Genomic DNA, 17,100 nt, shown 5'->3' with positions numbered 1-17,100 from the left:
TTACTTTAAATTAATTAATTTGATATTTTTAAATTATTTTCATATTTTAATATTAAAAATAAATAAATAAAAACATTATTTTAATATATTTTTAAACAAAAAAACACCTTAAAAAATCCAAAACACCCTTTAAAAAAATATTCGTGCAACTAATCCGAATTAACATGGAATTAAAGACCTGATTGAATTCTATTGTACTGAACATATCGGCAAAATCGAAGTTGCAGCATTCATCATGTTGGAAAATATAATAATTTCCCGGAACCCCAGAGTGAAGCCTCTGACAAACTGAATCCCCTCTAACGGCGTAAAGACTGGCCAGCCAAATGGTATATACATGAAGGTACAAGCATTCATCTCTTCCCCGTGCTCAATCCAGCCAGTGGGTAAGAAAAATGAAAGCACCGATAAATACATATATCCTTCTCAAAATTTAGGTTTTAACCCTAGCATCTACATGCCATGATTTTACTAAAGAGGCAAATGGGAAGTCCTTGTTTTCTTTCCCTCTCAATTAACAATTCTATCAGAACCCAACTACGTGCATACATACAAAATTGGACTTTCAGAGCCGTAGCACCACTTCTTGACAGAAGTCGGAACTATTGTATGCTCAAAAGCAAATTGATCCTTGTCTAGTGTTAAATGCAGCTCATAATCTGTTCAAAGATCCTGATGTGTCTTATGCTCTATAGACCATTAAATTCAACCGTTGCGAAGAACTTTCTTAGCAGGCAGCAGCGGATAATGCATCTTCGGAGTCCACCTTCACCTAGACACAACATAAATGATTGAAAACCCATTCAGTTCATGCAAAACTGTCGGTTACAGAATCTTAATAAAAAAAATCTGCTAAATGTGAGTTCTCTTTCTTCAGTTGGTCAATGATCAAAAGATTCATATGTTGCTTTTATAGGAGGCAGTGCTCTGTTATCGGTACTTCTCTATCTGTATTAGGTTTTATTTGCCAAGTTCTTCCTTGTTTGGAACCATTTCACACGTTACTGCTACCTTGACTTTTTCTAATAAGTAAATCATTTATTTTAAAGAAAAAATGAAAAAAGGGGAAGACAGAAAGAAAGAAATATTGGTTACCTGCTTGAGGTGGTTCTGCAAAGCTCCATGCAATAGACTTTTGAGCTTCCCATAGTGATCAACCATGTGACCCAAATTACTCAATTCCTCAAGCTGGCACCATAGGCGCTCTATTGTTGTGTATGGAAACCATGCCGCAAATGGCTTTTTCCGATTAATCAAGTCCGACGGTCTCTGCACAAGGTTGATAAAATTAGCATCTTAAGTGAAATCAGCCAGCAGATAACCATTAATTGACAGTTTTAACAATGAACATGTTGCCTAGTCTAGAAAGAAGGAAAAAAACAGATGGCAGCTAAACAATAGCGATGCTTTCAAACATCTAGGGAAAGTTGCATCAGCCAACTCCCTCCCATGCAGACACTTAGAGGTCATGCCCACCATTAGGGCAGCTCAGAGGATAGAACCATGAGAAACAAAACACATCAATGATGTTATTGGGTCAGTTATAGATGATCACGGTCCACCATTGCCTGCAAAGCCTATCACAATGATGAATTGATACATAAACAAGTCAATCACTATAACATATAAAAGAAACAAATTTAACTTCAGAAATGTTGATGTCTCCTGGAATATCCAACATTGATTACATACAGGAACAAGGTTAGTTTGAGCAGCTGCCATCTAAGGTTCACTTTGGGACATTTTAATAAAAGTTACAGTTCCTATTAGGGGTGTGCACTGTTTAGTTTGAGCTGAAAAACCAAACCAAATTGTTTGGTTCTGTAATGGGGTTTTCATTTCGATTCAGTTTAAGAACCAAAAAACCAAATTTTTTTTTTTTTTTCCTTTTTTACTTTCATTTTTTATTTTAAAAAATAATGAAAAAGTATTAAATTTTAAATGATAAAATTTTATTTGAAAACAATTGAAAACCAAAAACTGAATCCAAACCAAAATATTTGGGTTCACACAATTCAGTTTTTCATAAATACCAAAAACCGAACTGAACAAACCATTTGCTAACCCCTAGTTCCTATTGCCTTACATATCCATAATGTATGTAGTCATGCAGGAGTCAAGATTCTTGCTAATAACCAAACCAAGGACCATACCCCACTTTACACCTTTTATCAGTTGACCACAAGTGTAAAGGAAATATCATGAGATGCTGAAAATAAAATAACCTTGAACAAGCAGAGTAGCAGAACTAGTGTACATGTTCTGGAAGTGGTTGCGACTTACCACTGATGCAAATGATTCGGTATACTCAAGCAACAGATTTGTAGCTTCTGTAAATCGACCATAATCAACATATAGCCTGAACAAAGATGCAGGATTTGATACTTGGCCAGCCATCCCCCAGGTCCTGTCCCTTCGACTCTCCTGTCAAACCAAGAGAATACAACATAGATTTGATTATGGTGTCTCAGCATGACCTTCATGCACAACAATGAAATTATGAGGAAACAACAGGAGGCTAAATTGTAGCAAATCAAACATCCGTCCACATAGGTAAATACAATAGGTCAAATGAAATAGGGTGAAACATACAACAGTGCTTCGAAACAAGCAAGTTTAGGTAAGGTTAACTTAGTACATAGTTCCCAACAGGACAATTATTCACAGTGATGGAAAAGTAAACGTCTCTTTCTAGATCCTCTAGAGGAAAACCATAAAAGCTGGGTTGAAAGTGTAATATAAGAGTCCTTGAATCAAGCCTAACAACTGAGAACCGAGTAATATGATGGACAGCTTGTCCAACAAAACGGTAAATATTTGAATGACAATTGACAACTAAAGTATGAGAGTGAAAAGGCTTTTGTTTATCTAAAAGGAAATCAGTAAGATTACCTTGAACATATGTACCAGCCACAGAGGCAATTCAATCTGAGGATCTGTGCGGAGAAGTGTTTCAGCAACAGTTGCTGGTAATCCAGTATGAAAAGTTCTATATTTTTCCTGCAGTAAAGAGAAAGCAATCCTTCAAAACAAGATCAGACAAGGAAATAGAGAAAACATCCTTGGACCTTTCTCAAGGTTATGATGAAATGTGAGCTCAGAGATTAATTGCAAGAGAAAATCTCCAAGTCTATGACCATGTGATGACGTGTGATCCTTTACAAGCTGTTCAGAACACTGACACATTTTTTATTAAAGCTGAAACATTTTTTTACGAGCACACACACAGAAGCCAGAGGGAAAGAGGGAAAAAAATATTTTTTTTCACTAATAGCATGCACCATGAGATTTCAACATGAACATGCCTGGTTAGTTCATTGTCTTTATTTGATTAAGAAGGAAAGAAAGAAAAGAATGTGATGACAATGTTCTTTTTACTTCAGTGTCTTAATTACAAAATAGGAAAGGAAATCATTTTGAGAACTAAGGGGTAAAAATGAAAGTAGTGCAAAAGATACGAACAAGATAAAGCTCAAGAGTCTCCCACTGAGCATTCCCCTGATGATTCTGAGAAGTAGGACCCATGTCAGGTGAACCGTGAACAACTATTTCTTTTGAGGATGTCAACAAAAGACCATGCATCCTGAAATCATTTGTCAAAGTTCATTAAAAATATCTAAGAGATTTCACTTTCAAATGGAACTTGATGGAAAAGGGTAGAGTGATTCATAAGGAATGGTGAGTGAAAGATAAAAACGGTGAGAATTATCCAACCTGGTAGATGAGGAGCCCAGTTTATTGGGACAGCATTTCAATGACATAGCTGAGAAAACTCTTTCCAATTCCCTGAGAAAAGGAATGGGCCAAGTAACATTCACAAACATGACAAGAAAACCATTTGTGGTCGTAATAAAATGATATTACACTAATGAGACACAAGGAAGCACCTATTCAATCCTGAACCATTCCAGAATTTTAAAAGAACTGTAAATGCCATTTCATATAAGTTTGCCTCGACCAAGAGATCAACCAAATCTGATGGAGCCTTTTCTGTTCCTGTAAGAGAAAAGCAAATAAAAACAGTTACTCGAATGAACAAGAAAATTAACTAACAGAAAAAGAAAGGCAAACTCACAAGTTTTCATTCAACTGTAAAATGAGATGGAGATACAACATTTTTAAAGAATCCAAACTTGCTTGTACACATTGTACTATAAAAATGGCCTTGGTCACCAAAAAAATGTACCAGTGAATGTCCATTTGACATTTGCTAATGAAAGCAAATATTCTGCGGATGTTAGAACGAACTCCTTTTCAAGTTTCTCAACATCAATGTAAAACTGCAGCCTTTGGGCCTGAACATCACTCCCAGTCACTGTTAAAGAAGCAAAACACATTAATTGCCTCAAATAGGAATGCATAAACTGCACTCCAACTAAAAAAAGAAAGAGATAGCCCAAACATTCCTAAGAAAATAGCCATTCCAAGAATGCCAATTATACTATAGTACACCTATCAGAGGAGCAGTACAGATATTGGCTTAACAACAAAAAATACAAAATTTCTGTTGCAATACTTACAGTGTTCTTTCACCAATTTTTTAGCCTTTTTACTTGGATAACTCTCGTTATGAACAGAGTTTCCCCCAAACAGAGGATTTATCCAAGCATATTCAGATTGGATGAGATGCAGTGCATTGATCGCAGCAGAGAGGCCATTTAGCCTTTCTTGCAGCACAAGTGACATGCGCTGGTGATCTTTCAGATCTACTTCAGTCCTCAAACGAGCTGAATACTGATATATGTAACTTGCTGCCCGTCTCCAGTTATGTCGGTGCATTTCAAATGCGTAAAGCAACTTATATGGGTTCGGCTTTGCCAAGATTTCAGAACGTTCTGCCTACAAGTTTCAGTATATTAGTCAGTCTGAAAATGCTACAAGAAAACATCAGATGACTAAGTTCATACCTTCCAAGCAAGCTCTTGCTCAATCTTCTCTGCTAAACCAACGAAGGGTAACTGACCATTACAAAGTACCTACAATAAATTATAGAAATCCTGAAATGAGTGTTTCAAGTATGGTATGTATATGGCACTTATTGTAACTGTAGCAAAAGGCATAGTTCCTAAATTAGGGCCTCAAAATCCTATTAAATAATGTTGGAAATGAAAAGGAAAATAATAATAGGAATATCAACAAGTTGGCAAAACCTTCATTGCCCCACGCTCATAGAGAACAATTATGAAACGCCTCAAGCAGATGTACTTGTTCTCCTCATCTGGATTTGAAAGTATTGCACAATATGCATCGTATAAGTGATCAAGGTCTAAAGTAAACTTGAAGACATTCGCCCAAAGCCGTCCTTTGATAGTAGTGTCTGATTCATTGATAACATTTGTCCCAGATGAATCATCTTTCTGACTAAGAGCTTCATCAACTTGTTCCAGAGCAGCAAGTGCAAACTGACAGGCACCTTCACTAATGTTATATTGTTCGAATATCTGCATTGCCCACTGGTAGTAATGAAGCTTCCAAGCAGCAGGTGAGGCACAATCATCTGGGACAAAAATTAGAAAAGATGAAAAATGTAATATCAATGTTTGATCAGAACATAAATCCGTTCATTTGTTCCTAGAGAATCATTGATTCTCCCTTAAAAAGAAATGAAAAGAAACCAACCAAAACCAAAATTGGGCAATCCTGCATCTTGAGACAAATCTTTCAAAGCTTTGGAAGCTCCTTGTCCAGATGAAGCTCTGAATATCAAGGTCAAAACAAATATTACACCACAAAATCCATGCGATGGAAACTTCGGAGCACTTTTCATCAGAAGCAAGAATAAAGAAAGATAATTAATGCCAGAAGAAATGCATAAAAGAAAACTTTACAGGAGATCCACCATACAGAATTGTGGAAATTAGATGAGATAAAAATAAATGAAAGGTGGATGGACAATATTGCAAGCATTATAATCTTTTGGGAAGGTGAGGAAATAATTTATGTATATCATTTCTTACATTTCCTGTGGTTCAACGAATCGTGAATTTCCCTAATGTTTTATATATCTACATGTTTTTGAAGGACTAGATTAACCACCACCTGATGTGAAAATATAAGAGTTAAAAGGCAACACGTTTGCTTTTGATTCCTAACATGAGTCAATTCAGATCTACACACACACACACATTTAAAAGAAAAGGTCAATCCAGGCACCGCTAAAGGTACACATCAAGGGAAGGAAATATAATATCAACAGCATTCTAGTGGCATAATGGATTATTAAGTACCTGAAAAAACAGCGAATGGCTTCACAAACTTTCTTCTCTTTCAACACTCCCTGGAACCCATACCTGGCTTGAGCAAGGAGGCAGCATCCTAGAAGATGATGAAGAATGCACCAATCACCATCATTATCTTGAATGCTTCTAGATACCTTCTCCCTCCGTGAATTAGCCTCCACAAATGTGAGCAGATACTTAAAGTTGGAAAATACAGAAAAAAGAAAAATCAGCTACATGATCTCAATTCTCAAATGTTACAGATAAGTATACAATGTTGGAAACAAAATGCACGTAAATAACCTCAACGGCACCATATTGACCATGCCTAAGGAGGATTAAAGCAATCTCAGATGAACGCCTTAGGAAAGAAGTAGATTCTTCCCCAGTTTTGCCCCAGATAATCCAGCTTGTAAAGCCTCTTGCTAAATTAACTATCTCTTGTGGATTTGGGAGACAATGCGAAGAAGGTTGGCTTGGGTCTCCAGAGGAAGTGTGAAATGTTAGTGAAAGTATAAAAGCCAATGTAAAATCACATTTCCCAAGTTTTTCATTCCACGATCTTCTGTCAGTTTTGTTATCTGATTGACAGAACAGAAACAGGATGATCATTTAGTTAATATAACATCAAAACAGCATCTTAATAAGACAAATAGATCCATAGTGTGTGAATTCATCAATAATGTAATGAAAACAAAGGTTGCAGCAGTATGAAAGTTAGGATCATAATATTCACAGGAAGGTTGTCCCGAACCTAAAGATAATGCTGATAGGGGATCTGTGTTGTCAACACTTGACTGGTTTTGGACTGAGGACTTGAGTTTGCTGGACAATGGTTGCAAAACTTTTATTCAACTGCTCAGATAATTCATTCACTTGGCACAATCAAAACTATGACAAGTTTGAACTTATTTAAATTATTCACAGAATCCTGACTTGGCAAGGCCTTCAGAATTTACTTGTAAATGTTATTAAGGACATCTTGTTCTTTCCATTCATGGTTCTTATTTTCCTTTGTTTCATATCATTTGACAATCCAAGATGCCCTCTAGGGTAATCTATTTTAGATTGTTTGATTGCTTGGACCATGTGGAAATGTCTAGTATTCTTAGTAATAGTAGGTTTCCACAAACTTCCAAGGAATTTGACAGTTCAAGATGCCCTCTAGGGTCATCTATTTTAGATTGTTTGGACCATGTGGAACTGTCTATGTATTCTTGGTAGAAGTAGGTTACCACAAAATTCTGAGGAATTGTTCTAAATGCCTTTCATGGACTATAGGATTCAGAGAGATCAAAACTTGCAGTGGACATTCACTGTGCTTGTTGACTTAGGGTGTTTTAAAAGAGGCGTACTGGAACTTTTTTCATTACCAATTTTTGTCCAAGCAATGATTTCTGGGATAGTTCGGTCTTTTTGGCTCCTCCATTGTTTACTGCTGTAGAGGAGATTGTTAGGACATCCAGTGAGATTGGCCAGCTATTATGATTAGTTTTTCCGCAGGAAGATCTATCATACTCCAATTAACATTTTTTTAACTTCTATTTCCTAACAAATCTTTTCTTTCTTAAACTAAAAGTAACTGCCTACTGATAGCCACTAAGCAGATTGCCCAAGATATGATTGCAATTTCGAGCAAACTATCACTAAAATAAAAGCAATGACCAGCTCAATTAACAGGAAATGCAGGATGGTATCCCTCTGCTATCCAGTGAACAGAACCTGGCTAGCTATATCCATTTAATAGCTAATGCAGCAGACTTGTCAATTTGCAATGCAGAACCAACCTTTTAAAACAAAGCAGAATGAAAAAAAGAAACTGCCAAGTGATGGCAACTCAACTGATGAGCATATAATTTCCAGTTTGGAACAAACTATCACTTAAAATAAAAGCAATACCAGCTCATTGATAAGAAAATACATGATGGTATCTCTCTAAACAGACTTACCAATTTGCAATGATGAGAGTTGGGAACTAAAATCTTCAATTGAAGGAGATTCAGAAGGTGTGGTGCTGAGGAAATGGATAATCAACCACTCAGAAACAATTTCTTGAATCATAGGAATGAATTCAAGTTGTATTCTGGATGTATCATCATGCAACATATTAATCTGCTTACAAAATGAAAGGAAACTCATTTATTCAAATTCAATAACGCATAGCAGAAGTCAGAAGCAATTTTTTTTTTTTCGTTTTTTTTTTTTGGATGGATAAGTAATTTTATTAAGAAAAATTGAAGAAACAATAGAAATAAGAGGATTAGGCAGCATCTCAAAAACATAATTAATGGTTGCATGCAAGGGAAAAAAAACATGAAAGCATAACTTATAAGATGCCAGAATCATCTACATTGCTTCATGATTATGCAAATTGTTGCAACTTTACTCTAAGGCAAATACCCTATATTATGACTTCATAGTAAACAATAATACTAAGCAAGAACCCAATACATTGTCTAGTTAAGATAACATGATTTTGAAGCATGTATCATAATGTAACCTGATTAAATATAGGCAAATATTTACAGTTACCACATCTATTGCAGACAAGAAATAGCTGGGTTTAGACCTATTAACCAAATAAAAAAGGGCATTTTGGTCAACAGGGAGGATAAAGTCTTCCAGGTTAGATAAGAATCCTGAGGCCTCAAAAGTTAAGATTTTTTTTTTAAGTTTGCAGTTGATAACATAGGAAAGCTGAGATGCCCTCAAAGTTGAGACTTTTCCTAGATGACAGTGCTTAACAGATTAATAGGAAGAATCTATTGCAGATTATCAGGCAACCATAGAATAATGCATGACCCTAATATCTGGTGATGGGTCAACGTAGGGAGGTAGCTAGTAATCATGACTTCTGCATCATTCAGTCGCATGAGAAATGTGGATTAGCCTTCTCTCCAGTGGTAGTGAGCATTAAGTTGTCTAAAAGAGCATAGAAGATTAGAACTTCCTTCTGTCTCCACGAGAGGATGGCTTATTCTCCTAGTGATCATTCAGTTGCATGAGAAATGTGGAATAGCCTTTTCTCTATTGGTAGTGAGCATTAAGTTGTCTACACGAGTATAGAAAATTAGAGCTTCCCTCTGTCTCCACGAGAGGATGGCTTATCTGCTAGTGATCATTCAGTTGCATGAGAAATGTGGAATATCCTTTCTCTCTATTGGTAGTGTGCATTAAGTTGTCTAAAAGAGTATAGAAGATTAGAACCTCCTTCTGTCTCCACGAGAGGATGGCTTATTCTCCTAGTGATGTCTTGTTTAAATTATTTGCTAACAATTAAGCTTCTACTTCAACCTACAATAATTCGAAAGGGGATGTTGTAGGCCACAACCCTAAAATGCAGGATGAAAGCAGGGTAATTTATACGTTTAGCAGATTGATGAATTAGGATCCTGTGTATAGGTACAAAGCATAGGTGCATTGTTGTAACTCTGGCCAGTATAGTAAAAGCTGAAAGTCGTTTAATAAACAAAAGCAGGCTGAAGATATATGGTAGTCACTTGAATGAATAAAAGAATTTCATTTAAAATAAAAACTAAAAGGCAAGGGAGAAAAAAAACTGACCTGTCCACTGATTTTCAGAAGATAGCTTACAAACAGAAAGACGTCCAATGCAGACTCAAAGATAAACTTAGCAATTTGAGAAGTAGCCTGGACCAAAATAGAAGTATTGATATCAAATGACATTTCAGCATTTAGTTTTTGTATGATCCTCCGGGGTACAAGAAATTGTAGATAGCTTTCAATGACATTCAAAACTTTGCTCCACGATGTAGCTTTTTTGGATAATGTATGCAGAGATAATAGCATGTCAATAGAGAACTTCCTCAAACTTTTGCGATCTGCCAGCTCCTTTTCCCAAGCAAAATCACCTCCAAGATCTGATATGTGATCTGATGATACTGATGAACTGTATCCAGTTTCCAGAATCTTCAGCAAGCGTGGAACAATTTCCTCTGATGAAACAATGGGTGTGCTAATGAGTGATTCATAAAATACAGCAGATGCTGGTTTCCCAAGGTGTTGGCTCATACTGATAATGCATCTCAGAACTTCTAATAGAATCCCACGTTCAGACTCGTCATTGGATAAATCCAATCCGAAGCTTGCAAGATCGACAAGTTCATCAGAAGAACCTAGCCAAGTGAGAAAGAGAACATACAGGTTAGAAACAGTAAAAGGAACATAAATATGAAAAAATGCAACAACCAAGCCTCAAACCCAAAGAAGTAGAGGTTGGTTATATAGAACCTTTTTCACCATCCCATGAGATCATATATACCAAATCTGCCTCAATATTGAGATACTTTAAATCCTTCTATACCACTCCATCCAACATAAATATGAACACAAGAGACATATATTTAATGGCACATCACCTAAGAGAGTCAAACGTACCATCGATAATCATCTCGATGTTTTCCAAATCACGAAATAGAGACACTGAATTCTTTCTGACTAAACAAACAGCACCTGCAGAGGACTGAACTAACAAACCACATGGTGAATTGTTCTTGCACCAGTAATGGAAATAGCGGGCGCAGAAATTTTTCCAGTGGCAAAATACTGACATTGGACTTTCACTGACACCCTGCAAAAAAGTACATGAAATATCAGTCTGTTACAGTCTTTGAACTCCCTTCTATTCTCTGTGTGCAAAGAAAAAGGTTAAGTAATAACATACACAGACACACACAAACAAAGTTTGGAAATAATTGAATCTGTGATTAAGGGAAGAATTGAAGAAGTGCCTGATTTTCAATCACTGATCGAACTTCCTTTTTGAGCCCATCAACAGTTAAGGACTGGAATTCCATATCAGTCCAGTGCCTGTGGTAATCCAGCAAAGTTGAACGAAGCACGTCATTGTGATGAACACCAGGGAGAAGCAATCTACGTATAAAGATAGAAGATACAAACGGTACAATGTTTTCCTGTAAAAATTTAAATTGAGCAAATGTAAGCAACATATCTTTCATGTGTACACCACATATCACACAGAAAAGCAGATGAAATGGGAAAAAACAAGAAGAAGAATTTGAAGCTCAGCTACTGCATGGAAGTGAATATGGCACTGAGCTAAAGCCAGACAAAATATTGTATTAGATACAAATGTAAGCTCAAATAAAAATGGTGTTCCTATACATCCAGTGCCTTTTTACATGACCATATAACTCTGTTCCGTCTCTCTTGAGCTTTTGACAGCCCCCAGAGCCACAGAAGGGGGGATAGACGTTGGGCATCCACCTACTTGAAACCACGAGGACAAATAGAGCAATATTCATATTCCAATCTCATCAGTAGTCAGTTTAAACTTGATCATGCATTTGATTATAATTTCTGGCATTTTTTGATCATCGATATGGAAACTGTACACAAAAACTAAGAATGGAATGTTGTATTGTTTGTAATGGGGGAAAACTAGAAAAGGCACTCAAATAGGACCCAACAACGCATTAGAACTCTTTCCCTTTTGTGTGTATGGGTTTTGTTGTAGGGGGAGCTACTAGGTAGCATTTCAATCCTGGTATGTCAAGCCAGGAAAGCCATGGGAAGCGAGGAGCAGATAAGACTAAATACAGCAATGGGACAAAAAAAAAACAACTCCATCAAAGGGCTACCTAGTTTTATTCCAATTGAAGTGGGACTTGGGGATTGAGGTTTTGGAGATAGTAATGACTTCAGCAGTACAGATTCATCACAATAGTCTAAAATTCAAAAGGCATGCTAAATGGCAAGGTAACAACACCTTCATAGATGAAAATAATGAATACGTAATCCAAAGAAGATCATCTGAAGAAAGTTCGGAACTTTGAAATAGCTGCTCAGCAACAAATTCTTCCTGCAAAGTATAGCAGCAGGCATCTTCCCTGACAATAAGTTGAGAAACTAAGCTTCAATAAGATTCTAGAAGACATGAGTTCAGTGCCACATACATGGGGTTTGGATAGCTGGATCAATGTATTAATCAGGCATTTACAAAAATAACAAACACAACAAGAGCTCATGCTATAATTGCAAGAATCATGTAAATAAAGTATGACCCTTGGAATAAAAAAACCAGGTTAAATAACTTGATTCAATCATTACAATCAAGAACTTTAAATAGCCAGACCAACTTCAAAAAGAGAACGGAAAAGGTGCTATAAAAGAAAAGGGAAATGAAAAATAACTGGCAGGGACTCTTAACAGATGAGCTTTAAAAAACAACTTCTAGGTTCCAAATGAACACATTAATGCCAAAATCTAAAAAGTGAACTAAACTTACGTATCAATATGAAACAATTTATGAGATAGCAATCCGTTGTCTTTTAATATCCATATCTTGTCTGAAGTGAGTTTGACATCGATGCATTCCCCCTGATAAAATCAAGCAAATAGCAATAAATAAATCTTACCTAAGAAAACTACAGTAGACAAACAATGATCCGGGAAAATATTGTTTACCTCCTCAAGAGAAATATCTTGCATTGAAGACTCTACTGACAAAGCAGTCTTGTCCCCCAAAGTACAGTGAAGGCGATAGACATGAATCATCTCCCTCCTAATGTCCTTTTGTAGTTTGACCCGACAAATAATCAGCGTTACCACAATTGATTAAACAAAAAGTAAACAAACAAACAACTTTGCAATCTGTCACTAGATGCTCTACTAATATTACTTTTGTTCCGGGGAAGTTAAAATAACACACAACACAATACCACAATTCAACATAGAGACATTAGTGATGAAATTGACTCATAACTCATTAGGCACTTTCAAATTGCAAAAGCATTAAGCATTCCAATCACACTTCTCCAATTGACCACAACTAAGCCCATGGATTCTATGAGTGTTATCTCCTCAATGCCACTTTTCTTTTGTATGATAAATCCTAGACGCCAGCCACACTAAAGCTCTTTTATCCCATTCAAACTACTAATACCATCTTCTCTATCCTTGTGTCATTAAAGTTGCCACCATATGTTTATTTGAAGTTCTGCTTAACCCAAAACTCATTTACAGGGTGTTCATCACAACAAAAAATTTCAACTTGCCCTGACACTAGTTCATCAATCAGAATAATGTCATCATTAAACAGCACGCATCAAGGGATATCACCTTAAATTCAATTAGTTTTACAAGACCGAAGCAAAACAATAAAGGAACTTCCATTAGTACTACCAGTTCTTATTTATCCTTCATGTGTGTCTTATTGAATTTGTAGAGAATCTCCCTTCTTCTCTAACACCCACTGAAGAACTTCCATCAACACTCCATCAAAAGCCTTCTCTAGTTTGATTAAAACCATCCACAGTCTCTTCTCTTCTTTCTGCATTTCTCGATGGAACTCCTTATAAGAAAGATGGTCAGGATAGTCCATTTCTAGTAAAACCAAATGGTATTTCAGATATCATTGTGTCATATGTTAATTTGCAGCCTGACGCTCTCTTGTAAAGCTTCCAAATGATAGGTCTAATGCCTCAATAGTTCGTTCAACTTTAGATATCACCCTTGTTTTCATAAAATGGAGCAAGGAAGCTCCTGCAATTATGATGCATCATCTTTGTACTTCATATCTTTGTGAAGAGTTTGGTTTAGTCAACTGTAACACCTCATCTCACTAATAATTTAATATCTTGGAAAAGTGCACTCAAAGAACTCGATCGTTAGGTCATCATATCAATAAGTGGGTCACTGGTAGGAAAAACATTTAGTTTTGTAAATGTTTTTACCCATAATATCACAAAAAGGAAAGAGGAAAGCACAAATTTGTTACAATTTAAATGGTTTAAGCAAGTATGCTAAGAATAGAAATTTGGTTAATTTATTTTTATTCCCATAAAAAAATGTGCAATAAACTTCAGTGTCTACACTTTTCAAACCACAATAATGTTATTTTTTTTTTCAGTACAGGAAACAGCTAATTTAAAAAGAAAAGGGAAATGAATAGCCTTTTGCTCCATGAATACTGACAGGATCATTGACAAAGAGAAAATGAGACACCATAAATTACCCACTCCAACCTTTACCCAAGCATATAATTATTAGTCTCATACTCGGTTTAGAGAAAAATACCAAATTATGCCTACACAAGACAGCTAATGGAGTTATGCTGGCATCTTCCTTAGCTTCACCGACCCACAATCTGGCAAATGTCACTCCTGAGTAAAGAAATATAGAAGGAAACATGAAAAGGTGTGAATGATGTTATGCTAGAGCCAACAAAAGGGGGGAAAGTCATAGGAGTTGCCTTCTGAATTCGGAATGCCCAATGCATGACTTAAAATCTTGCTGCGGAAGGACAAGTTCCATACTCGTAACATCCCATCAGAATGAAGCACAAACAAAAGTTTTAGCCCATGTACCTCCGATATTACCAAATCCTGCACAGCTCCAACCATCCTACCCCTGCATGGGATTTAGCCCTTTTAAATTTTATCAAAATACAAGAGACACAAAAAAAAAGACAACAATACAAGTATAAATATTTCCAGGTACATAACCGGTATGGATGTGACCAAAAAAGTTGTTATTATAATTTATAGTGTGGAAGAAATTAACTTCAGAATTAATAAAAAAGATGATGACTTGATGTTGCTTGTGTTATGATCAAAGATTGTTTTCTTCCTTTTTTGTTGAAAAAAAAAAGAATCATTAAGAAAAGAAATTGTTTTGGTTGAGTAATAAAATTGCAAGGGCATAAAGCATGCAAACTCGTACATGATCAGTGCATGGAGATAACAAGATGGAGGAGTAAAAACTTTTCCTATCTGTTTACAATGTCAAGAAATTTTAACAGAGATTCAAGAAAAACTTGCTTTGCAGGAGAAATGAAGCATGATAACAAGCTGATCAAAACAATCAACTCAACCTCACAATATACCAGCTACACTTTACTAATAATGTCGCTACCCAGTAACCCGGATATGGTCCAACCAAAGAGAGTATTAGAAAGAAAACCTACCCTTCAGTATTTTCATGAAGGTTTTTTTTTTCTTTGGCAAGACCCAACCTTGCACCTACCTCGTTAACAACAAGCTTACAATCAGAACAAAAAATGGAATTTGGAACGCTCTTATAAATTATATCTTCTAATTGGGCCCCAAATGCATCTCCTTTCCTTTTGATCAACTCAATTCAAAAGGCAAAGGCACCCTCTCGGGATTTGACAACATTACATGACAAGATTGAAACTATCAGCTCGGTAAAGGTAATGATGTCACATAAGGCCCAGCTACAGATACTCGCTTCTTTTTCAAAATAATGAGTCAAGGATACATTATTCTATAGCTAGGAACAAGTGGCATATGCATTTCAATCTTTGAGGTGAGTCTTGGTCCATACCAAACAGTGAGAAGGATCTATTATTGCTAGAACATGCAAGTATAGTATGAGGAAGGACATTTCATGGAGAGAAATGTTAGTACCTTGACATGAAACCCCACAAACGACCGATCCCTGAATCATCCCGCAACTCATTCACAAAACCTAACAAAAAAAAATAAGGAACCATCCACGTGTGCAACAAAATAAAAGAAAAGGGCATAAAATCTTGCAAGAAAAAGTGACTTTCGGTTACCAGGGGTACTATGGTGAAGCAATCCAAGTTGAAAATAAGCAACAGATCCATCAATTCTACCTACTGCAAGACATCCAGCGGTGGCTGCTACACTAGTTATTGCCGCAGGCTCGGAATTACTGGAATCACGATCATTCAAACTAAACTGGGTAACCTCATCCCTTGGTAAAACAGGCAAGGAAGAATAAGCAGTAATGTTTCGGAGTTTGATAAGATAAGCGACTCCCGAAATTGTCAATGCATAGAGCAAGTATGGATTTGTAGTAGAGAAAGCAGGCATCTGCATTCACAACACAGTCAATACCTCAAAAAACAATAGAAGAAAACAGACAGACATAAAATGGGGCAAAAAAAATGTCATGCAGCTGAAATTAACTACACCAATACCTGGCTCTGATTCTGGCAAACATAAGCGAAAGGGCAAAGGGCATGGGGAAAGGTAATTCGCAACCCGGTTGTCCCGGGGAAGTCTTTAGTAGCAGAGAGTTGAAGTAACTCGAGAGTTTTAGGCTGGGACTTATGAATCCTCCTATTAATTGCAATTCCAATTAATGCAGGTCAAATGTTTGAACAAATGCCATAAAAGAAAAAAGTGAAAGAGAGAATGAAATTAAATGTACCAAATGAAAGAGAGAGGAGGATCGCCAGTGATGGAGGAGGAGCAATAATCTTCAGTGAGAGAAGTTGTAATAGCAATGGAAGCAGCAGTAGCAGAAGAAGTGGTTGATAAATCAGCGTCGCCGACGTCGGGGACAGATATGTCGATGAATTTGATGGAATCAGTGCCGATAATGGGAACCTCCATCCCCACCCTGGCACTCATAATTTACTTCTTCTTCTTTCTATCAAGCTGTCACTGCTAGTGATTGATTTGAGAGGACGGAAAAAATGGTGAAGACTGGTTAAAACCCTAGCACTGGACTCCTAGTGCAGCACAAGAGAGAGATGGGTTTTACGATTTCTTTCTTTTGTCCCCGCTTCCCCCTCTTGTTTTCGTGTTTTTCGTTTTCCTTTTTGCTAGCGCGGTGTCCGACTCCACTTACGTGAGCGGTGGTTTGATATCGTTTTTTTATTTTCTGTTTTCAAAGATTTTAAAATAAGATATAAAATCGTTTTTGGTTTTCAAAAAAATATGACAGCAAATTTGTGTGTATTTAGGAGTTTAGTACATTTTAAAAGTATATTATACTTTAAAAAAATTAAATTAATGATTTTATTAATATTTTTTTATAATTTTAATGTGCTTGTGTCAAAAATAAAAATATTATTATATATTTTAAAATAAAATATATTTTTGAAAAATATGTGAAGCACTGAGGA

The 17,100-nt window shown here is 36.3% G+C and overlaps 1 protein-coding gene across 1 annotated transcript; it reads right to left on the bottom strand.

The window, feature by feature from the left end:
* Positions 1 to 221: 221 nt before the first annotated feature.
* On the bottom strand, positions 222 to 16,822 carry LOC7477792 (nuclear pore complex protein NUP160). Its single transcript, XM_024583369.2, has 27 exons — positions 16,401 to 16,822; positions 16,168 to 16,309; positions 15,781 to 16,060; positions 15,629 to 15,689; positions 14,452 to 14,609; positions 14,277 to 14,362; positions 12,666 to 12,770; positions 12,487 to 12,578; positions 11,968 to 12,088; positions 10,970 to 11,152; positions 10,617 to 10,809; positions 9,783 to 10,354; positions 8,168 to 8,330; positions 6,522 to 6,799; positions 6,228 to 6,415; positions 5,620 to 5,696; positions 5,151 to 5,497; positions 4,908 to 4,976; positions 4,521 to 4,839; positions 4,187 to 4,315; positions 3,888 to 3,996; positions 3,715 to 3,786; positions 3,463 to 3,583; positions 2,893 to 3,000; positions 2,284 to 2,424; positions 1,096 to 1,269; positions 222 to 772 (listed from the first exon to the last, which is right to left on the bottom strand). The coding sequence occupies exons 1-27, from the start codon at positions 16,601 to 16,603 to the stop codon at positions 728 to 730; spliced, it is 4,536 nt and encodes a 1,511-aa protein (XP_024439137.2). The 5' UTR covers positions 16,604 to 16,822; the 3' UTR covers positions 222 to 727.
* Between the last annotated feature and the right edge of the window lie 278 nt (positions 16,823 to 17,100).

This window comes from Populus trichocarpa, chromosome 1 (genome assembly GCF_000002775.5).
Source record: "Populus trichocarpa isolate Nisqually-1 chromosome 1, P.trichocarpa_v4.1, whole genome shotgun sequence".
Taxonomy (NCBI): Eukaryota; Viridiplantae; Streptophyta; class Magnoliopsida; order Malpighiales; family Salicaceae; genus Populus; species Populus trichocarpa.
This window is presented reverse-complemented; position numbering and strand designations above follow the sequence as displayed.

Bases quoted from the DNA above. Each gene is read 5' to 3' on its own strand.
- LOC7477792 (XM_024583369.2), bottom strand. From the start codon at position 16,603: ATGAGTGCCAGGGTGGGGATGGAGGTTCCCATTATCGGCACTGATTCC. The intron at 14,610-15,628 runs GTACTAACATTT...AATCCCATGCAG, and splicing joins TTGTGGGGTTTCATGTCAAG to GGGTAGGATGGTTGGAGCTG. The intron at 14,363-14,451 runs GCAACTCCTATG...TTCTTTACTCAG, and splicing joins GGGCATTCCGAATTCAGAAG to GAGTGACATTTGCCAGATTG.